The sequence below is a fragment of the Rhinichthys klamathensis genome, unplaced genomic scaffold (genome assembly GCF_029890125.1).
Source record: "Rhinichthys klamathensis goyatoka isolate OS25496 unplaced genomic scaffold, OSU_Roscu_1.1 h1tg000554l_1, whole genome shotgun sequence".
Lineage (NCBI taxonomy): Eukaryota > Metazoa > Chordata > Actinopteri > Cypriniformes > Leuciscidae > Rhinichthys > Rhinichthys klamathensis.
In genome coordinates this window covers 3,479,224-3,502,727 of record NW_026607023.1, presented here as the reverse complement: position 1 = coordinate 3,502,727, position 23,504 = coordinate 3,479,224, and the positions used below count along the sequence as shown (strand labels likewise).

Genomic DNA, 23,504 nt, shown 5'->3' with positions numbered 1-23,504 from the left:
TATAGAATAGTAATACTAATAAATTGGGCAATAACTCATAAGCATGGTCTTCATAGAAAGCGTTACCGATTTTTCTTCTAAAACCTGATGCATAATAAAAATTGAACACACTATGTAAAAATAATTTAACTTATAAGGAAACAATAGTGATAAAAGCAAAAATGCACATCCATGATGAGTGTATGTAATAAGATTATCTAAAATATATGCTTAAATTAACATGGCATTGAAACTACTTCTACATTTTGTGTACATGACATCTCACACACAGGAAAATTAATATTGGCTTGCAGTTGCCAAATTAACAAGATTTTATGATTCAGATAACAATAAAAATAGTGCATTCACAAACATGTACAATACATAAATCAAGAAATCATCAGTGTAAAGATCAAAACCACCAACACTTTTCAGTGTGAGGTTCTGGAAATGCATGTTCCTTCCTGTGTGGCACTGGCCCACATCTAAAATCTGGTCTTGATATTCTTCACAACTAAAATGCTTTATAGCCTGTTATAGTGTCATAATTCACTCACTACTTTCTCTGATCCCAGCTGCTCATATTGGCCATAAACAAAGAACCGTTGGCTGGCGCAGAGCCTTGCTTTTAACCATCAAGTCTAAATCAACTCGCATGCCGGGCGACTCCGAGTTTAACACCAACCACCTGTGAGAGATCAATCAACACTGACGTTTTTCAGTAGGCAGGCATAAGCTTGAAGACAATGTCAGCATGTGCCAAACTATTCATCTCTATGGCGAGTGATTAAAAAGGCACACAGTTTCTTTATCTTGGAGCCTGCTCAGGCTGTTTAAACAATAGAGTCACTGGACAGGTAAATGCACAGATATAGACCCATGGGGATGAGAACACAACTCTAGATGATATTACTCTGGGTCTGCGCAGTGTCAAAGGACAGATAGTTAATAATGATGCGCCTACAGACATCGCTACTGGCTGCTGAAAGGCTACAGGTACTTGTCATGGCGACCGACAGCCAATGGTGACTGAAGTTTTCTTCCTGATGATAGACAGTGTGTGAAGTGAGGGAGGGTTTAGTGGGTAAGTAATGATCATCCATACAAGACCAGTTATAAAGTCATAATATTAATTATTCATACTTTACCTCATGCAACACAGGAAATGTCACATACAAATTTGGAAAACTACTGACTAGGGTTATGTGTCTACGTGGCTGTTTGGCACTACTACAAAATGTAGGGGGAAAAAAGGATAATGGGAATTTTGGAAAATGAAAACAGTAGCATGGTCGACTGGCAGTTTTTCTCTTTTGGCAGTCGCCATGTTCATTTCTGTGGGCTGGACCGGTTAATGGTCGGCTTTCTGTTGACATACGTGGCCCAGTAACCCAGGTTGAAGATGAAGAAGAGCACTGGAAAGATGATACGAGAGATCTTGTCCACTTTGCTGACGCGATTGTATGACTTTTTTCCACCGTCCGGCACATATTCACCATCCATTTTGGGTAGTCGGATGTCTCGGGCCGACTGTGATGGGGTGGATGTGGATGTGGATGTGGCACTCTTGGAGATGGTTGTCAATCCGGGATCTTTGGCTACGCCCATGCTGTAGGTTCCCACAATGTTGAAAGTGTTATTGGTCTTCTTGGAAAAGGATGCCGACTCTCGCCTCTGTGGAAATGTCAATAGGAAAAATGAGGGCAATGATTATTAAAAGAAGCGAAAGTATACCTTGTCAGTTCTTTTGTGCAAAAGTGAAACATTCATCTTACTGATGGAGCTTTTAATACATCTGTTTTCTCTTACTGCTCAAAATGTGATCTGAAAGGTAAATCCAATTTATTCAAGCTTGTGATGAAATATAACGTTCCAAAGATTTAAATCAAATCAATTTGCAATGATGCATAAACAAAAATATTACTGATTGAGCCAGAATATGGCATACACAGGAGGAAATGTACTAAGAATAAATTGTGGCCACTTATAATTGTGCAATCTGCATTGTTTTAGCACTCATTTTTACTAAAGGAATTATTCAAATCAGGTGCACTAGTGCAAACATGTCCACAGAATTTCTGCTGAATGTATTTTACACCTTGCAATTCCCATATCTTATGTGGAAGATGCAGCAGATTATTTCCAGTGCATTTGGTACTTGGTTAACCTGTGGGTATTTAGTGAGGAAGACACGTTTTAACACTCAAACTGAAACTGCCATATTAAGCCTTTGTTGTTGTCATATACTGTATGTATATTTAAATATATATATATATATATATATATTGTTTGTGTCTGTGTGTGTGTCAACGACTAAGGCATAATAGGGCAGTTTCATGTAAATCTCTTTCTTCCTTACTTGTTTGCTATTGCTTTTCTGAAAATTTGTCAATTTATCAACACCTTAAAGTTAAACTTGGAAGTGCTCATCAAGTTCTTTAATCAGGCAAATATATGGGTACTGTTATGACCGCAGGGTGATAAAGGAGCCTTTGCAGTTTGCTTTTGATAAGTTTTTTATTTTTATTCAATAGCCAAGGTTCTTGTGAGAAAAATCTTTTTTCCCCTCTCGAAATTAAGGACGTCCACAAAACTGCCAGGGATTGTCAAAATGTAAAAAAAAGTAAAAGTAAAAATGAAAGGAAAATGAAAGGAAAATAGCATTAAACAAGCTTCACCCACAGTTTATACTGGTACATGAATTAGAGCCATTCTTAAATTTCTCATTCTTAAACTCACTTAACAGTTGTGTCACTTTTGTGTATGATATTTTGCACTGTATTCACAAAGCACCCACAACCCAGGTTAAACAGATGCTACACTGGTATATACAGGTAAAACATTGTGCCATACATATATATGTGCCGTAGCCTATATTAGACTTAATATAGATTGTAATTTATTAACCAACATAATCCAAAGAACAATTTAGCACAGACTCTTTAAGGCATTTGACACATTACCTGATTAAAATGTGCAAAAACATTTTTTTTTTTGTGCAATGATATTTAAAAAAAAAGATGAGACTCTCAGAGGAGGCAAGTTTTCCAGCTTGAGTGAGCTAAATGAATGCATGTCCATGGTAAATCGCACAAGGTGCCATAGTGTAGCTGAAAAATGACAAAAAGGAAGATATGCCCTGGAAGCAATCATACAGTAGCCTACTACTACACACAAACACACACACATACTGGTGGTCTAGTCATAGCTTCCAGGTTTCTGAATGGATATCTAACCAGGCTAGCCTGGGAAAACCCAGACAACTTCCGGCAAATTTAGATTTGCTCTGAAAGTTAGTCTGGCAAAGAGCTCATCCAAGCCCATTTCCAATTCGTCGAAATCGCGGCACCAATTAGAAACGTTGGGGCGGGCTTTACACGATGACGACAGCGCTGGGATTTTAAAGCAGGTTTTGTAGCCTACATTACAAAGATGGATGCCGCCGTCGAACATCACTCGTTCGAATCCTTCGTTTCCTTTTAGTTAAAAACTGAGCAAAGAACAACACTCGGAGATGTTTTTCCGCCGCTCTGCATACGTCATCTCCTTCATCGCTCTGATTGGGTTTAGGTCTATCCGCGACGTCCGTTGGTGACGCCCCTCTGGAAATGATTTGTCTATGACGCTTTGCCAGACTATTAATAATGTAGGCCAGACTATTAATAATGTAGGCTGATTCGAACGAGTGATGTTCGACGGCGGCATCCATCTTTGTAATGTAGGCTTCAAAATCCCAGCGCTGTCGTCATCGTGTAAAGCCCGCCCCAACTGAGAATGGTCTGGTTTTAACCAGGCTATAACCAGGCTTCATTCTTGAGCCATAAACATATCACAGCGAGAAACATTGTATGCCAGTAAACAAACAGAGCCTCAGTAAGCAGGCTACACAACAAGAAACAAACACAGAAGCTGTCTAGTCTAGTCTAGTCTAATCTATTAATAAATCTATAATGCTATAATAAATGCTAATAATCTATAATAAAACTATAATTTTAATAACTAAAGCTTCACTACATGCATGTATACTTGTTCATTGCGGCGAGCAGGACGAGGCCGAGGGCCGTGGGAGAACGGCGCGAGGCCGGTGACGTGATTGCTGATGAGCGACACCTGAGCGTCGCACCGGTCTCGTATCTCTCACAGAGGAGCGGAAGCATAAAAGGAGGAGTGACGATGGTGAAGGACGAGAGAGGCCAGGCCTGGATTTATGTTGTGTTGTTTATGTTTTATTATGTGACAGCAGTCGTCCGTGAGGGGATGCTGTCTTTTACTTTCCTTTCGTTTTGTATTTGTTTTGTCATTAAATTCTTTATTCGCCGGTTCCCGCCTCCTTTCATCCCATAACATAATTTATATCATAAATTCAATGTTGCTGCTATTTTGGATTCCAAAATTCTTTCAAAGGAATAAGGAATTCACCCACAGAAAGTTTTTTAATAGCATTCTTGTCATTCCAAACCCATATGACTGTCATTCGTCAGTGGCACACAGAAAGTTGAAATTTTGTGGAATATCCAGGCTGCTCTTTCCCAAACACGGAGTCTGAATGATGACAGGTGCATTCGAGCCATAAAAATAAAAGTAAAAGTAGTCCACACTAATCTGTCATAGGACTTCAGAGTATATGTGACCCGTGCTGACAAAATGAGTCGCAATGAGCACATTTTCAAAAATTTGTTATTTTTATTTTCACATTCTCTACTAAAAAGCCTTCAAATGATGGTGAATGATTTATTGGAATCAGACAAAAAATGAATGAGCTAAAACCTGTTTGAAGTCGATAGAGTCAGCAAAGTCAATTTTGAGAAAAATCAAATTAAAGTTTTCTGAAGGTTCCAAAACAAAATCACCTAGCAACCATACCTTAAAATCCCCGGTAATAACACCAAATTGGGCACATACCAAGTCAAAACCAAATATCTATAAGAAAAATATATATTCAACTTTTTTTCCCATGATACCACAGTTGTTTGATTAACATGATTGAAACAGACAGCTTATATTAAGACCAACCTGTAGTGCACGGATCAAATATAAAGTTACACATCAGATGTTTTTCCCCAACAGTTAACCAAACGTTCAAGACATAACATATAATGTTTGTGTGAATAGTCGCCAAGACAGATATTTTGAAATACTGTATTCTGTGTATATGTGTAGCCTATAACGGGATCACACACTGTCTGAGGCGTCTTTGTGTGCACGCTTTTTTGGACGTGTCAGTCAGCGCGGGATCATTTTGTTTACATCAGCATGGGTTTGAAAATCACATTTCATTGGTTCAGACTTATACCATTGAGAATTCGCTATGAATATACACAAAGGGGGAAGCGAGAGAAGACAGCATTTTTCATGGACAAAGGAAAGGTAGGCTACTCCTCTCAGAAAACTTACAAATAAAGATACTTTTAGATGTTTAACCCTCTGGGGTCTAAGGTATTGTTGGGGTCCTTGAGATGTTTTGACATACTCTGACATTTGTGCTTTTTTCAGTTGCTTATAAACAAATTACTGGCAAAGGTGTAATTATACTATATTTAGCACAAACAGGGCTACCATAATTTGTTATCAACATGTATGTACATGTTTGTATTTTTGAGAGAATATTGTTTATGCGTGGTTATTGAAAAAACTAAAACTTAAAGTTTCTGAAATTAGGCCACAAAACACATACTAAATATGTGTCCACAAGACTTTTGACTAATGGATGTTGTCGCCTAGAGTTTTTTCTTCAAAATGATCTGAAAAGCATCCTGCCTTATCATTCACATAAAACAATAGATTGGTTTAAATTTAAAAATGACACTTTTTGTTTGGAAAGGCAATATGCGCAGGGGTGTGACCTGCTGAGATTCACACCTGAGAAGACAATGGGCCCGCATAATGAGCGCATAATGGGGCTGCATACTAATGACCCTTTCATTCAGGTGTGTCACTGAGCCACAAGAATGCAATGACAATATATATATATATATATATATATATATATATATATATATATATATATATATATTTATATATATAGGCCTAATACAAAATTGGTTCACAGTTCCAATTATTTATTTATTTTTCAAATTGTGCTTGCAAATTGTATAATATCAAATGTAAACATTTATAGTAATTGTGCAGTTAATAAAACACAATACAAATAATTTAAAGAGGAGGCTTATATTGAGCTTTTAAGATTTACCTAAGATTTATTTATATGTAGCCTACATATATTTTTGCTATTTTAATAAAAAGGTTACAATTACAACAACAATTAAAATTTTAACTATATTTCAAATGTAATCTTTCTTTGTATATACTAAAGTATACATTTTATCATACATATTTCACAGTTGTGGATTTATTAGTTTGAATATAGCCTACAATCGAACAAACACTATAACATCTTAGCAAACAAGCTTATTTGATGTGGCAGTATTTTACAGTAAAAACGACATCTTGTCTTTCATATGTAACATATCGTTTTTATGATTAGGACATATAAATGTTAATTTGCAGTTTAATACGTTGCTTATACAAAAATATTTTATTTCAACATATTTCAGTCGATTTTTACTCATCTCAGTATTGGAATATAGTTAGGTAAAAGCTGTTCATTCATTCACACACAAAATGCGATTCATATTCAAACAGTCTTTTTGTTTACAGACACTATTTCATATCGCGATTAGAACAAAGCACTTGAAAATAAAGAATGTACCTATTCCTCAGCTGGATCCGTTGCTCCTCCAAATGAAACTACCTGCACTTCTGGGGTAATTTTTTCCAGGATTATTATTAAGATAGTATTATTCCTCACAGCGTCGTAAATATGAGTCTCTTTCGGTGGGTTATCCAGCTGATGTGTGGGCGTGGATCGCCTCAGAGCATTTGTGTTTGAATAGAGCGCGCGCTCAGTGGGCGTGGTCAAATTAACTTTAATGACCTGAGACGAGAACGACTATCATCTCTCTCTTTTCGTACAGATTACATAAAATGAGAAAATTAGTTTTTTATATAAATTACTTCATTTAAAAGACGATAATTCAGGCTTCATGCCTGTGTGCCTGTATACCTGTTTGACTGAGTATTTGCAGAGTTACAGTTCATTTTTCGGACGCGTTTCAGAATGGACTTCACTGACAGAGAGAACGCAGAACGCACATCATGTTTATTTTTCTTTATTTGGCGAAAAGCACAACACTTTGTTTTTATTGTAAGGTTCCACAAAAAAAATACAAACTTAACAGGATCGAATGATGTACAACACTTATATGTAAGATTAAAATCAACAGAGTAATTTTAGTCTCTTTTGCACTGATAAGGAAAAAAGTGAGCTGGTATCGCCGCCGACCCCAGAGGGTTAATTGCTATTTGGAACATTGGGATCACTAGACGAGGGCTTATAAAACTCATTTTTGTGAAAACCTGAAATGCGACATTTTTCACTTGTAGTTCGTAATTAGCCCATGCACATTCCGACTCATTTTGCCAGCATGGGTCACACACACATATATATATATATAATGACACATACAAATATATATATATGACAGGTACAGTATTTCAATAGTATAAGCTTATGTTGTACAAACAGATACTGTATTTAGCCGTGCATAAAGTACATGTAAACGTATTTGAAACATCTGTGTATTTGAAAAATATTGCATTTATCTCACTTCAGCTGTGGTAAAGTATGCAAACACAGTGCGAGCGTAACTACGGGAAGCAGAAAGTGTCTTACTTCACGTCGCCGTTTTCAGCTCCTCCCGCCTGCACGCCGCAACTTTCGCCTATCGGTTACATCCAGCCGCAGCTGATGTCGAACACACATACACACTCCAAACAACTGATTCAAAACAAAAGAATTGTAAAAGTTTCAAAGCTTCTTGAAGCAGTGTTTCTAAATCGACCATCCCTACCAGAATGACATACTACTTCCTAAGAGATTCTGAAGTGTGCATAAGATGTGTACACATTTTACAATCCCATGAGGCCATGGGAGAGGATTTGTGAATGGCAATGAAGAGATGTTAATCAAATGACGCTGGTAGGTCACATGATAATGACAACATGACGAATGTAATACGCCCGGATTATATTAATACTACACCAATTCATACTATATAGAACACACTTTTTTTTTTACGGTTGTGAATTACTTAAATTACTACAAAATATGTACCTACTCAAATATGCGATTTCAGACAAAGAATTTGTGTGTTTACCAAAGCTGCTGCGTTTGCACTTCTTCCTATGTGTAGTACCATCTTTGTTTTCTTTTGTTCAATTAACAAAGTAGGTGCACTTAGATCCTCTGCTGCTCTTCCTTTACCTGCCCACTGTGCCCATCCATGACAATATGGAATGATTGACCATTGCTCATTCACTTTCAATCTATGGAAAAGATCATTGTAAACATTGTTATAATATATCTCATTTTGTGCTCCACAAAAAATAAAGGGATACAATAAAAGATGTGTGGGAGTAACTGATGACTGAACTTTTATCTGACAAGAATCAGACAATTAGCTGACTTATAGCTGGTTTCAAAGATTTTAATATCCTTCATAAATACAAGAAAATAAGAATCTTTAAATGCGTAATTAAAGGGATAGGTCACCCCAAAAATGAAAATGATCCCATGATTTACTTTATTAAGTATCATTGCTCTTCCAAGCTTGTTAACGGTAGTAAATAGCGGTCCTGAATTTGAAGTCCAAAAAAGTGCATCAATCCATCATAAAAGTAATCCATTCAACTACAGGGGGTTAATAAAAGCCTTCAGAAGCAAAGCGATGGGGTTTTGTAAGAAAAATATCCATGTTTAAAACTTTAAAAACTTAAATAACTAGCCTCTGGCACATGGCCTACGCAAGTCGACTTACGCCAAAAGAGTAACCCCTGACGCAATGTAGGAGTAGTGTAAGCTTTGACGCCTCTTGCGGTTCAAACAAATAGGGCTGGGCAACAAACTCAAGCACCTCTTCTCTTATACCGAAATCCTCTGATATTTTTCTTTAAAAATTCTCGTTTTAGACTTCTAATTTGTGACTTGCTCTATCCTCTGCGCTTCTGTGTTCGCCAATACGTCAAGCATCAGGTCAGGGGTTACTCTTTCGCCATAAATTGATGCTAACGGCCATCTGCCAGAAGCTAGTTATTTTAGTTTATAAAGTTTTAAATAAAGATATTTTTCTTACACAAACGCATCGCTTTGCTAGCAGAAGGCATTTTTTATATATATCTCCAATTGTGTTTGGCTGAAAGAAGAAAGTCATATACACCTAGGATGGCTTGAGGGTGAGTAAATCATGAGGTAATTTTCATTTCTGGGTGAACTATCCTTTAGTTACACACTGAGAATTTTACTGCAGAAAATCACATAGGAGGGTTTTGATGTAATGCTATCAGATGCTATAATCCTCAATATAATAGCTATGTGCAAACATTTTAATCTTCAGTTAGGTCTCTGATGATCTGTTAAAAAGAGCTGGAAATGTGGATTACATGAGTGTAATCCTCTGTGAAAAAACGATCATCTATGATTTAATATGCAGAGTCAGCTTTACAGGACATGAGTGACTTTGATAAAAATAGGTTACCGAATCAGCGTGTTTGACAGCTATCAGAATAAACTAGGTTAGTGGTGCTTACCCAAGCAAAACTCACTGGCATAGTGCTATGCAGTTGCTAAGGTATTTTTAGAGCATGTGTTCTTATGGGATGTTAGGTATTCTGGTTTCTATAAACCAGTATTTATTGTGAAAGGCAATATACAAATTAGAACTATTAACAATTGTTTTGATATAGTTATAATATTTTCCAGATAATACTTTGCTTAATTTTAGTACACAGTACAATACACACACTGTAAAAAAATACAAATATGGAAAATAACTAAATACATTTTTTCACAGTCGTTTATATAATTTGTTTTAAATTGTACTCACAACTCTCTAAAATTACAAACAAAATCTGTAAAATTAACAACAATTTGAAGTATTATGCTATAAATGACAAATTACAGCAATTCTCATTTTCTCAGTATTTCTTCAACTGTATCATTTATAGTTTTTTTTTTTTCTGTTTTATTAAATTACATACAAATTTATGTAAAATTACAAAAATATTGGCGATAATACACTGAACAAAATAATAAACGCAACACTTTTGTTTTTGCCCCCATTTTTCATGAGCTGAACTCAAAGATCTAAGACTTTTTCTATGTACACAGAGGCCTATTTCTCTCAAATATTGTTCACAAATCTGTCTAAATCTGTGTTAGTGAGCACTTCTCCTTTGCCGGGATAATCCATCCACCTCACAGGTGTGGCATATGAAGTTGCTGATTAGACATCATGATTATTGCACAGGTGTGCCTTAGGCTGGCCACAATAAAAGACCACTCTAAAATGTGCAGTTTTATCACACAGCACAATGCCGCAAGTTTTGAGGGAGCGTGCAATTGGCATGCTGACTGCAGGAATGTCCACCAGAGCTGTTGCCCGTGAATTGAATGTTCATTTCTCTACCATAAGCCGTCTCCAAAGGCGTTTCAGAGAATTTGGCAGTACATCCAACCGGCATCACAACCGCAGACCACGTGTAACCACACCAGCCCAGGACCTGCACATCCAGCATCTTCACCTCCAAGATTGTCTGAGACCAGCCAGCCTGACAGCTGCTGCAACAATCGGTTTGCATAACCAAAGCATTTCTGCACAAACTGTTAGAAACCATCTCAGGGAAGCTCATCTGCATGCTCGTCGTCCTCATCGGGGTCTCGACCTGACTGCAGTTTGTCGTCGTAACCGACTTGACTGGGCAAATGCTCATGTTCGATGTCGTCTGGCACTTTGGAGAGTTGTTCTCTTTACGGATGAATCCCGGTTTTCACTGTACAGGGCAGATGGCAGACAGTGTGTATGGCGTTGTGTGGGTGAGCGGTTTGCTGATGTCAAATTTGTGGATCGAGTGGCCCATGGTGGCGGTGGGGTTATGGTATGGGCAGGCGTATGTTATGTACAATGAACACAGGTGCATTTTATTGATGGCATTTTGAATGCACAGAGATACCGTGACGAGATCCTGAGGCCCATTGTTGTGCCATTCATCTACGACCATCACCCCATGTTGCAGCATGATAATGCACGGCCCCATGTTGCAAGGATCTGTACACAATTCCTGGAAGCTGAAAACATCCCAGTTCTTGCATGGCCAGCATGCTCACCAGACATGTCACACATTGAGCATGTTTGGGATGCTCTGGATCGGCGTATACGACAGCGTGTTCCAGGTCCTGCCAATATCCAGCAAGTGGAGTGGACCAACATTCCACAGGCCACAATCAACAACCTGATCAACTCTATGCGAAGGAGATGTGTTGCACTGCGTGAGGCAAATGGTGGTCACACCAGATACTGACTGAATTTCGGACCCCCCCCCTGTCAGTCATTTTACCGTTTTTTTAAAGATGTGAATCAAGAAGTGTGCGATGCAGTAGGATGGTCCACCCCTCATACTTTTATCAGATTCTATAGCCTGGACATTCCTTCTACGCCAGGCACTCTAGTGCTCTCTTCCTAAGTGTGCCTGTGCAAAGCTTCACAATAGTGGGTACTCATTCCCCAAAGTGTCGTCATCGACTCAGTGCTAGTTCCCTCGATAGGGAACGTCTCGGAGGTTAAGACTGTAACCCTTGTTCCCTGAGAAGGAAACGAGACACTGCGTCGATGACGACACTTTGGGGAATAATCCCTTCGCCATGCCTCCCCCTGCCTGGGAGCGACTTGCTTCATTGCAGAAGCTATCTCTGTTGTGTGTCGGTGTCCCTTTGTAGCTTCCGTGTATGCCATCACATGTTACGTCACGACGCAGCACCAATCAGGATTGGATTAGTTTCATTCATACTTCAGAAGCGTTACGCTAAGAGCGTTCCCCAAAGTGTCATCATCGACGCAGTGTCTTGTTCCCTTCTCAGGGAACAAGGGTTACAGTCGTAACCCAAGACGATTTAGGGTTAGGTACAGGGTTAGTACCTAGTTATTACCCAGTTATTGTAATTACTCTAGTAAGTACCTACATGGGGAACAGGACTGTAAAAAAGTGCTACCTTTTACAGTTTTGAGTAACACATTACTAAAATTGTGTAATAAAGATAATTTGATCTAAAGTGAAAAGTAGGTACACGGAAAAGTGTACTGGTACACGTATTCATACCCAACTGTTTCGGTGCAGGACTTCCGGTATGGTGCACATGTGTACCAAATGCATTACATTGCAACATTAAGGTCTCCTGTTTTGGAACACTTCAGTTTCCCAGTGAATTATGACAACGGACAAAGACATGTGGATAAGATAAAAGTGCACGACGAATACAGCCTTGTAGCCCAACCACCAATAATCGCAATAAGCTCTGTGTTTTGTTACTTTCGATAAAAAACTAAGTGTAATTTTTTTAATTCTGTCCATTTTATCACAAAATTCATATAGAAAATGACATTTTGACAATCTTTAATGTGGCGTGACAGATAGAGATCTCAGTTCACGCGGTAGCGTGAGTGAACGTGATCATCTCTTCCTTGTTACAGAATAAACATGAATGGACATCTGAAGGTATGTTGAAAGATACAGTACAACTTATTGAAACGTATCATATCTCGTGTAATCACTCAATCAGTGTTTCAATGGCGGAAAAACATCAATAACAGCTTGTAAAAAAAAAAAAAGTCACGTAGCATTACATTATTTACCTCAGAAAAGTCATTCAGTGTCCCCAGCTTTTTAGTTTGCTAGAGAAATTAACTCGTTCGCTAAATATATGGACTGTATTAGCCTATATATTCATTTTACTGAACCTGTTAGTGATGTCTTGATTATTTACTGTAGGTTTAAATCAATCTGTCATGAAAATGACAGCCACTGTGCATAAATGATTATATTTCAACAACGAATTGGAGTAAAAACAGAATTTTATTATTAGATTTAGAAGTTAATGCAAAAACTGCCTTATGTGCATCATGTGCATGTTTGCTTACAATTTGTTATTTGAGTGTTATTATATCTAAAAAATAAATAGCAATTGAATTTAAGCTAATAATTTGGGCTCTGTTGTTAACCTTTAATATTATAGTAATGTGCAAGTAAGGGCTCCATACATAGTTTACAGCATTAGTGTCACGGTGTGGTGTGGGTTGAAGAAAGTCCAAAGTCCAAAGGCTCCAATACAAACAATTTACTTAAATTTTACTCACAGGTACATACTGGCAGGCAGGATGACAGGCAGGATAACACACACTCTAAACACAATTATGAACAAAGTTATATAAACGAGAACCGACTAGGACTGACTGAACAGAGGGAAACTAAATACAGGTACAAATGAACACTAACGAGGTGAGGACAGGTGACACAGATGATGATGATGACGAAGAACCAGCCCAGTCTCATCCCAAGACGTCATATGACTGACGCTTTTGACCATACGTCAACATCCGACGTTTTAGGGTACCCTTTAACGTCAGCTAGATGACGCTATCTAATCATAACCCTACCCCAGACCTAAACCTACCCGCGTCATCTAACTGACGCTAAAGGTAAAGCGTCAGTTAGATGACGCCCTAGGATCGTCATCTAACTGACGTTAAAGGGTACCCTAAAACGCCGGATGTTGACGTATGGTCAAAAGCGTCAGTCATATGATGTCTTGGGATGAGACTGTAGGCTTGTTCGACTTCATGCAGCTCTGCGCAGACCGATCGGCGGCAGACTTGAAACAGTGCATGCCGGTTAGAAATGTTGTCCGACTTGATACAGCGCCGACGCCACGTGACTGTGACGTATGCCATCAAAGTACCGCGAGAGCGATTCGAGAGTAGCCGGGGAACTCAGCCAGCGCAGCTTCTGAAGAGCGGCTGCTCTGGGCTGCACGAGCTCTAATGACGACACAGCTGTTCCACGATTGGCCGGATTCACCGCATGACAACGATCACGTGCGTTTCGTGTTTATTCGGTTTATTCTCACACCTTTAGTTCCACTAAAGCTCACAAATCAGTTTTTTTATAACAGTAAACACTCTTTTCATGTAGTCGCGATGTATTGTGTTATGTTTATCAAAATAAAACTGATTAAAAAACGTTGATTCCACTTCATTGATAGTATAGTTGTAGGCTTATGTTGAACTTTATTCTTGTTCAAACAAACGCTGTATGAAGCAGTACATAAAGTATTGAATGAAAATGTCTCTGAAACATCTGTGTATTTGGCAAATATTGCATTTATTTCACTTCAGCTGTGGTAAAGTATGCAAACACCACGTGACCGGTCACTACGGGAACCAGAAAGTGTCCGACTTCACGTCTCCGTTTGCAGCTCCTCCCCGCCTGCACGCGGCTACTCTCGCCGATCAGTTACATCCAGCCACAGCCGATGTTGAACACACCTTGTGTTAGAAGAACAGGTGGGTAATGAGGGAGTGAGTTCAGGTGTGGAGACAAGGAGGATTCTGGAAAGTGTAGTGAAGACGAAGACAGGATGGTGCAGACGATGACTGTGACATATAGCAGAGATGCATTTTTTATCCTTAAGAAACTTTGAGATATAATTGAATTAATTTAAATTAAATTAAATTAATTGAAGACAGAGACACAATTTGTACAGTAAACCACTTTTTAATTTAAAAAAGCAATTTTATGTTTAGCTCCCTTTCGTTGTCACTCCGAGTTCCGTCGGATGACGACGAATGGGGTTTCGCTTAGAAAGCCAATCGACTTCGAGTACTACAAAACGAGCCAATGGCAAAGAAATGCCATGGGTCTGCGGAATTTGCATAGCGTAACTCCGCCTCACCTCGTGGGTATTTAAGGAGAACGCTGGCAGCAAATAGGCATGTTTTCGCTTCGGAGCCAAGGTGATCCTTCGTTCCACAAGTCATTCCTGTACTGTCAGTTCTTCAAGACGAGCGAGATTCTCTGGTGTTGGTGTGACGGCGATCTCCGGCGAGCGCGCACTTCCTGCTTATCTGTCTGTGGTTTGACAGCGAGTGTGTTTCTCCCCGGGCGCTTCAACACAGTCAGAGTTTCTTTTCCTCTCACAAAAGAGCTTGCACGCGGCACGTCTTTTTAAAGATGCCTCGCCCGTGCACTTCTGGTTGCGGTAGACTCGTTGCCGACTCTGATGGGCACGAGCGTTGCATAGTGTGTTTGGGCATTGATCACGCTAGAGCAGCGCTCGTGGATGACTCATGTTCTCTCTGCGGGAACATGACCATCGCAACATTACGATCAAGACTCAGTGATCTCGCAAGAGTGAGAGCCCCCTCATCCACACCCCGATCTACTGACTCTAGAAATAGAGCTAGTACTTCGGCTGGTGGCCAGGGTGATCTGAGGGTGACGGTTTGGAACCAAGCGCCGACTATCAGTCCGTGCCCAGCCGCACCCTCTCCAGTGTTGCAACCCGTGAGTGCTCAGGGGATTCCGGCGGGATCATCTTCGGGTGCCCCGCGGGTTTCCTTTGGTGCTCCAGAGGAGGACGCGATGTCTATCGCGGCATCACAAGGTGGGTCTGAATCTTCTGGAAGTGAAGACTCATCACAGCTGCCGCCTTCGGGTGTGAATACAGTTGTGTCAGAGTCTGATCCGGAGATGACGGCCATGCTGTCTCGAGCCGCCGCGAGCATCGGGTTAGAGTGGACCCCCCCGCCCTGCCCCGAGCGCTCGCGGCTGGATGATTGGTATTTGGGTCGGGCTGCGGATCCCCGTCCCCGTCAGGCCCCGATACCTTTCTTCCCGGACGTGCATGATGAAATCTCGAAGTCCTGGAAGACTCCCATGTCTTTCCGTGACCGCTCGATGATTTCATCCGCCTTTCCTCCCCTCGATGAGGCCGCTGCCCGTGGGTACACTGGGCTCCCCCCGGTTGAACGCTCTGTTGCGATGCAACTGTGTCCTCAGAGCGCTTCTTCTCGTGGTGAGCCTAAGCACCCATTCAAAGCCTGTAGGTACTTGTCTACGCTAGTGGCGAAGTCCTACAGAGCTGCAGGACAGGCAGCCACCTCTTTGCATGCCATGGCCATTCTGCAGGTCTACCAGGCCCAGATGCTCAGGGACATGCACGAGGGCAGGACAGACCCAGGGCTCTTCAATGAGCTGCGCGCCGCCACCGACCTTGCTCTCCGAGCGACGAAGGTGACCGCACGCTCCCTGGGTTTGGTGATGTCCACAGCTGTGGTCCAGGAGAGACATCTCTGGCTGAACCTTGCTGATATGAAGGATGCCGAGCGGTCCCGGCTGCTCGACACCCCCATATCACAAGACGGCCTTTTCGGCGGTGCAGTCGAGGATTTTGCCCAACAGTTCTCGACTGCTCAGAAACAGACTGAGGCTATTAAGCATATTCTGCCCCGACGGCCCGCTGCTGCCTCCACCCAGCCGACCGGGCAGAATACTCAGTCTGTTCGCCGCCGAGGGCGCCCTCCTACGGCTCCCGCCCCTCCCGCCCGGCCCAAGCAGCAGCCTTCACCTGGGCCCGGTCGCGGAGGAAGCCGTAAGAAGGCGCCCCAGCCCTCTCCAGCCCCGCCCCCCGCTAAACGCTTGGCCCGGCGCTGCGAGACGGGCTGCTCAGGAATGTTGTGCACTTCTCAGGAGATGGTGGCAGGACCACTCCTTCCCCCGGTGGAGGGCCGGGGGAGAATCTTTTGTTCTCCACTCCCCGCTGCTCACCCTCGGGTGGGCAGCACCCTAATGTGGTTAAAGAAAGAAGTGACACATTCATTCCTGAGCACACAGAGTTCTCGGACGACACGGTGCGCCGCCCCCGGGCCGTGCACCCCTCGTCCTCCTCTGTCCCAGAGCCGGATGACAGTGCGCGCCGTCCCCGGACCGTGCCGCTCTCATCCTCCTCTGTCGCCAGACCCCTGGCAGAGCAGACCCCCGTGGAACGTTCGTCCTTCCCTGGTCTCCTCTGTCAGGACGCGGTCTATGGCTGTACCCCCACACCGGGCCGCTATGCCGTCCACGTCTGGGTCAGCCATACCGCCTCGCTGCCCCACCGACAGGAAGTCTGTGGTTCGCATGACCCCGCTGGTACAGTCCTTGGGAGCCTGGCTAGAGCTTCCCAATCTGTCCCGCTGGGTCGCACGAACGATCAGGCTCGGCTACGCGATTCAGTTCGCGCGGTCTCCTCCCCGCTTCAGGGGAGTCCGCTCCACTTTGGTCGGTGGCAATGCCCCTATCATGAGAGCGGAGGTTGCTACCCTGCTGGCGAAGGGTGCGATCGAGACTGTCCCTCCAGCCGAAATGAAGACCGGCTTCTACAGCCCGTATTTCATTGTCCCGAAGAAAACCGGTGGGTTACGGCCAATCCTGGACCTGCGCGTTCTGAACCGCTCCCTTCACAGGCTGCCGTTCAAGATGCTCACCGCCAAACGCGTTTTCGAATGTGTGCGGCACCAGGATTGGTTTGCAGCGATCGACCTGAAGGACGCCTACTTTCATGTCTCCATCCTCCCTCGACACAGACCGTTCCTCCGGTTTGCTTTCGAGGGGCAGGCATATCAGTACGCAGTTCTCCCATTCGGGCTAGCCCTGTCTCCTCGCGTCTTCACGAAGGTCGTCGAGGCAGCCCTTGTTCCCCTCCGGGAACACGGGGTTCGCATTCTGAACTACCTCGACGACTGGCTAATTCTAGCTCACTCTCGAGATCAGCTTTGCGAAAACAGGGATTTGGTGCTCCGCCATGTAGCCCGTCTGGGCCTTCGGGTCAACTGGGAGAAGAGCAAACTTTGTCCCGTGCAGAGGATCTCTTTTCTCGGTATGGAGATCGACTCGGTCGCCATGTCCGCGCAGCTTACGAGTGAGCGCGCGCAGTCACTGCTGACTTGCCTGAGACAGTTCGAGGGCAAGAGTGCGGTTCCACTGAAACTTTTTCAGAGGCTCCTGGGGCATATGGCATCCGCAGCCGTGGCAACACCGCTCGGATTACTTCATATGAGACCGCTTCAGCTTTGGCTTCGCGACCGAGTCCCGAGGTGGGCATGGCAACACGGCACTCTCCGAGTACCAGTTACTCCGACCTGCCGTCAGACCTTCACCCCGTGGTCGAACCTCAGTTTTCTACGGGCCGGAGTGCCCCTGGAACGAGCTTCCCGGCATATTGTCGTAACGACAGATGCCTCTACCACGGGCTGGGGTGCCATGTGCAATGGACGTGCTGCCGCGGGCTCCTGGACAGGACCCCACCGCCTATGGCACATCAATTGCCTCGAGTTGCTGGCTGTACAGCTCGCCTTGCGCCGCTTCCGAGCCGTGCTCAGGGGCCAGCATGTACTAGTCCGTTCAGACAATACCGCGACCGTAGCGTACATCAACCGTCAAGGTGGTCTGCGCTCCCGCCGTATGTCGCAACTCGCCCGCCACCTCCTCTTATGGAGTCAGAAGCATCTGAGGTCGCTTCGTGCCATTTATATCCCCGGAGCCCTGAACTGTGCAGCCGACGAGCTCTCATGGCTTCAGCCCCTCCCGGGAGATTGGCGACTCCATCCCCAGTCGGTTCAGCTGATTTGGGACCAGTTCGGGGACGCACAGATAGATCTGTTTGCCTCTCACGACTCGACCCATTGCGCCCTGTATTATTCCCTGACCGAGGGCACGCTCGGCACGGATGCACTGGCGCACAGCTGGCCGCAGGGCCGCAAATATGCGTTTCCCCCACTGAGCCTTCTTGCGCAATTCCTGCGCAAGGTCAGGGAGGACGAGGAGCAGGTCACTCTGGTCGCGCCGTATTGGCCCACCCGGACCTGGTTCTCCGAACTCATACTCCTCGCGACAGCACCTCCTTGGCCAATTCCTCTGAGGAAGGACCTCCTTTCTCAGGGACGGGGCACCCTATGGCACCCTCGTCCCGATCTTTGGAACCTCCACGTGTGGCTCCTGGACGGGACGAGGCAGGTTTGAGTACCCTACCACCAGCGGTGGTGGCTACCATCACTTCCGCTAGAGCGTCGTCCACGAGACACGTCTATGCGTTGAAGTGGAACCTCTTCGTCAACTGGTGTTCTTCTCACCGAGAAGACCCCCGGAGATGTTCGGTCAGTGTCCTGCTTTCCTTTCTTCAAGAGGGGTTGGAGCGAAGGCTGTCTCCCTCCACCCTCAAGGTCTATGTCGCCGCTATTGCCGCACATCATGACCCGATAGAAGGTAAGTCTGTGGGGAAGCATGACCTGATCATCAGGTTCCTGAGGGGAGCGAGGAGACTGAATCCTCCTCGCCCTCCTCTCGTACCCTCTTGGGACCTCGCAGTGGTCTTAACTGCCCTGCGCAGCGCTCCCTTTGAGCCTTTGCAGTCAGTCGAGCTTAACTTCCTGTCAATGAAGACAGCGCTTCTGACTGCATTGGCCTCCATCAAGAGGGTAGGGGACCTGCACGCATTCTCCGTTGACGAAGCGTGCTTGGAATTCGGGCCGGGTGACTCTCACGTGATCCTGAGACCCCGGCCTGGATATGTGCCCAAGGTTCCTACCACTCCCTTCCGGGACCAGGTGGTGAACCTGCAAGCGCTGCCCCCGGAGGAGGCAGACCCAGCCGTGGCACTGCTCTGTCCAGTACGTGCTCTTCGCATCTATGTAGACAGAACGCAGTGTTTCAGGACCTCAGACCAGCTCTTTGTCTGTTATGGTGGGAAGCTGAAGGGAAAGGCTCTCTCCAAGCAAAGGTTGTCTCACTGGATAGTGGACGCCATTGCTCTGGCATACCAGCAGCAAGGTCGACCGTGCCCCCTTGGTGTGACCGCCCACTCCACCCGGAGTGTCGCGTCCTCTTGGGCTTTAGCGCATGGCGCCTCGCTAACAGACATCTGCAGAGCTGCAGGCTGGGCGACACCTAACACATTCGCCAGATTTTACAATCTTCGAGTGGAGCCAGTCTCCTCCCGTGTACTGTCTTTTTCAAGCTAACATGGGATCCGTTAGGTGTCTTCGCTTGCTCGCCATGCCACTCCTCGGACTGGATACGTGCGATATTCTCCTCAGGTGAGCTTTCCCGAAAGCCCTGAGCTCCTCCAGCACTGCTGACGCTGGCGCCAGTGTCTATTGCCTGCGCGTCGGCTAGGTGCCTTCCGTGTGCATGGTACCTCCTCTGAGCTACCCCTACATGTGTATTTCCACTGTAAGCCTCTCTGAGCGTGTGTCTTTCCCTCGGCAAGCCACCTTGCCACCCCTGGGGTTGAAATATTCCACCTGCGGCTGGACACCCCAGTGATTCCCCATATGCATCCCTCGGGTCATATGTGTATTTTTAAGTCCCCCCCTCTGGGTTGGCAGTAATTGCATACTTCCCTAAAAGATCTGGGATATGCTCCCCAGTGTACCTTGGTATTCCTGTGTTAAATAGGAGTCCTTCGTCCGTGCTAGTCTCACGACAGGGATCTCAGATTTACGCAGGGCACTGGAAGACAGCTGAGAAGTGGCGTGATTAGACTGGTATCCCCATTCGTCGTCATCCGACGGAACTCGGAGTGACAACGAAAGGGAACGTCTCGGTTACGGATGTAACCCTCGTTCCCTGAGTAGGGAACGGAGACGTTCCGTCTGCCTGCCACTTCCGCTGTACCGCGGGGATCGCCTGAGCTCAGTCTTGGCTCCTCAGCGAAGAAAACATGCCTATTTGCTGCCAGCGTTCTCCTTAAATACCCACGAGGTGAGGCGGAGTTACGCTATGCAAATTCCGCAGACCCATGGCATTTCTTTGCCATTGGCTCGTTTTGTAGTACTCGAAGTCGATTGGCTTTCTAAGCGAAACCCCATTCGTCGTCATCCGACGGAACGTCTCCGTTCCCTACTCAGGGAACGAGGGTTACATCCGTAACCGAGACGTTTTCCTCCCCCTGCTGTACCGAACCCGAAACAAACCCTGACTTTAAAGCCGACTTTAAACCCTGAGGTATGTACCAAACCGTCGTTTTGTGTTTCGTTACACCCCTAGTGAAAAGTATATCCACATTAATTATTGATTTGTATGGCACTCATTGAGTGTTATTCAAGTTTATTCATCAGAATAAGCCAGTAATTATGGCTTAAGTAATAGTTGCCAGTAAAGACAATTTCTGGTGTGTTCATTACTTGACTAAATAATGCCCATATTAAATTTTTAATATATGTTCAGTTAATCATTAACTACTGGTGAATTGATCCTTAAAATAAAGTGTTACAAAAATAAATAAGCAAACAAACAAACAAACACAATGCATTGTGGTCCATATAAATCTCTAATAAGAGCAAAGGAACTACTGACACCAACACAAAAAGAAAACGGTTGCTTCTGAGTTCTGCATTGGGAGATGCCAGACCATTGGCCCTGTTTTCTGATGCCCATATCTGTGCTAGGGATCTCACAGTGGGGACTGCTGCATGCTGCTTCCCCAATCACAGGCCATCGATTCCTGCTACTACACCAACACCCGAGTTTCTAAATCACAGCCTAGGCTTATGTCAGCATTAGTAAAGGATCTCAACTTCACATCCAACATGACCCACACTGATACAACTGTTACTTTGGCTTAGGTCTCATTTGCATTGTGTATTGGCAAGATAAGCTCCAAGAGTTCACTGAGAAAATACGTAAGAGAATTAGTATGTGATCAACACTCCAAATTCTGCACAAGTGCTTTTGTTCTGGAAGTACAAAGAGATAGAGAGAGAAAAAGAGAGAATGTTTTTGGATTTCAACACACCTTTATTACAATTATCCTAAACTAATACCTACCTAAGACATAAAATGTACACATACAATTCATATCAAATACCCAAATCAAAAATCAATATACAGTACATTACATTTTTTTTTATAACATGTACAAACTGTAAACTCTCATTAATAATTTCACACAAAGCCCCCTTATAACACCAAATCAATTCAAAAGACATAATATCCCCCATTGCCTTATAATACCAAAAGTACAATTAGAATTCTGGATTTCACTAGGTTAAAACCTGAAACAATGGTATGAGCCTGTTACAATACAAAAAAGCATGGACTATATTTTCTTTCTTGAAGCAAAAAGGACATTCATTGCTAATACCAGGGTCTATAACTGAAAGACCATTCTCTGCAATAGCATCATGCATAATTCTCCATTGTAAGTCTCACATTTTCTTTGGCAAAGGTGACTTATATAATGCTCTCCATTCTGGTTTAACATTCTCCCCTAGATGGATAAAAACATTTGTACATCTTGGGACACGTAATCCATACAATTCTGCTCTTAATTTGTTTAAGAGGGGCTCTATAACCAAAGTGTATAGCATTCTAGACAAAGCGCAGCCTTGTCTGATACCTCTAAAAACTTTAAAAGGGGCACACAAATTCCCATTCATTTTCAAAACACTTTCAACATTATTGTACAACACTTTTATCAAGGAAACAAAATCATTGCTAAAACCAAAGGCTGTTAATGCATTCCATAAGTACATGTGTTACACTCTGTCGAAAGCTTTTTCTTGGTCAATGGACACTAGTCCAAAATCCAATTTAAGGCTTTTGCCAATATCAAAAATATCCCTAGTAAAATAAATATTATCAAAGATTCATCTCCCTGGAACACAATACGTCTGGTCAGGATGAATGATTTGACTTAGAACTTCACCCAGTCTATTTGAAAGACTTTTGAACTATATGAAAGTAACTTATAGTCAGTACACAACAAGCTCACAGGTATCCAGTAAAAAAAAAAAAAAAAAAAATCATTTAGATAACCTTTCTTTGGCAATAATGTCAAGTCACCTTAATTTATATAAAGCTTTTAACAATACAGCTTGTTTCAATCTGTATTGTGTGTGGGACTGTGGGGAATGTGAGGACTGCTGTTCTACAACTTAAAGGTAGTTCTGTTATGACAACTCTCGGAGTGATTGGCATGGTAATGGGTATGACAATGTTGTATGTTTGGTCTTGACGGAATAGATCTGCTACGCTGCTGCTGCTGCTGCTGCTTTTATTGCTGCTGCTGCGGCAGAGCAAGTACAGGACTTGCTCCTGCCAATACATACACTACATACATGACACACAGCTGTGAGCAAGCTAGACATGCTGCTGCTGTACAATATAGCATACATGAATTACCCATAGCAGATCGATACAGGTGGAGCTTGGGAAGGTGGAGGGTTTCTGAAAGTGCGCTGCACTGCTAAGGCAAATGCTACCCAAGTATTTGAAGGTTGAGCAGCGAGCTCATTGGCTACTGATACAGCAGGAACCAATCAGCTGCACCCTATAGATAACGATGTGATTAAGAACAGGTTAGTATCATGCCAGAACTTTGTATTTCTGTCATGACAACTTTCGGAGTGATTGGCATGGTAATGGGTATGACAATGGGTAACGCTTCCTTTTACAGTACAGTACTTACGTGTACTTACCTAGAAAGTACTGGCTAATATAAGGTAAGTACATGGGTTAGGGGTAAGTTTAGGGGTAGGTTCAGGGTTAGTACCTAGTTATTACCCAGTAATTATAATTACTATAATAAGTACATAGTAAGT

At 43.5% G+C, this 23,504-nt stretch overlaps 1 protein-coding gene across 1 annotated transcript in view; it reads right to left on the bottom strand.

The window, feature by feature from the left end:
• Positions 1–1,094: 1,094 nt before the first annotated feature.
• gabra3 (gamma-aminobutyric acid type A receptor subunit alpha3) overlaps positions 1,095–23,504 on the bottom strand; it is a 597,199-nt gene continuing 574,789 nt past the window's right edge. The window contains exon 10 of the mRNA XM_056239111.1: positions 1,095–1,653. Within this exon, the coding sequence (XP_056095086.1) occupies positions 1,309–1,653 (345 nt within the window). The 3' untranslated portion in view covers positions 1,095–1,308. The remainder of the gene's footprint in view (positions 1,654–23,504) is intronic.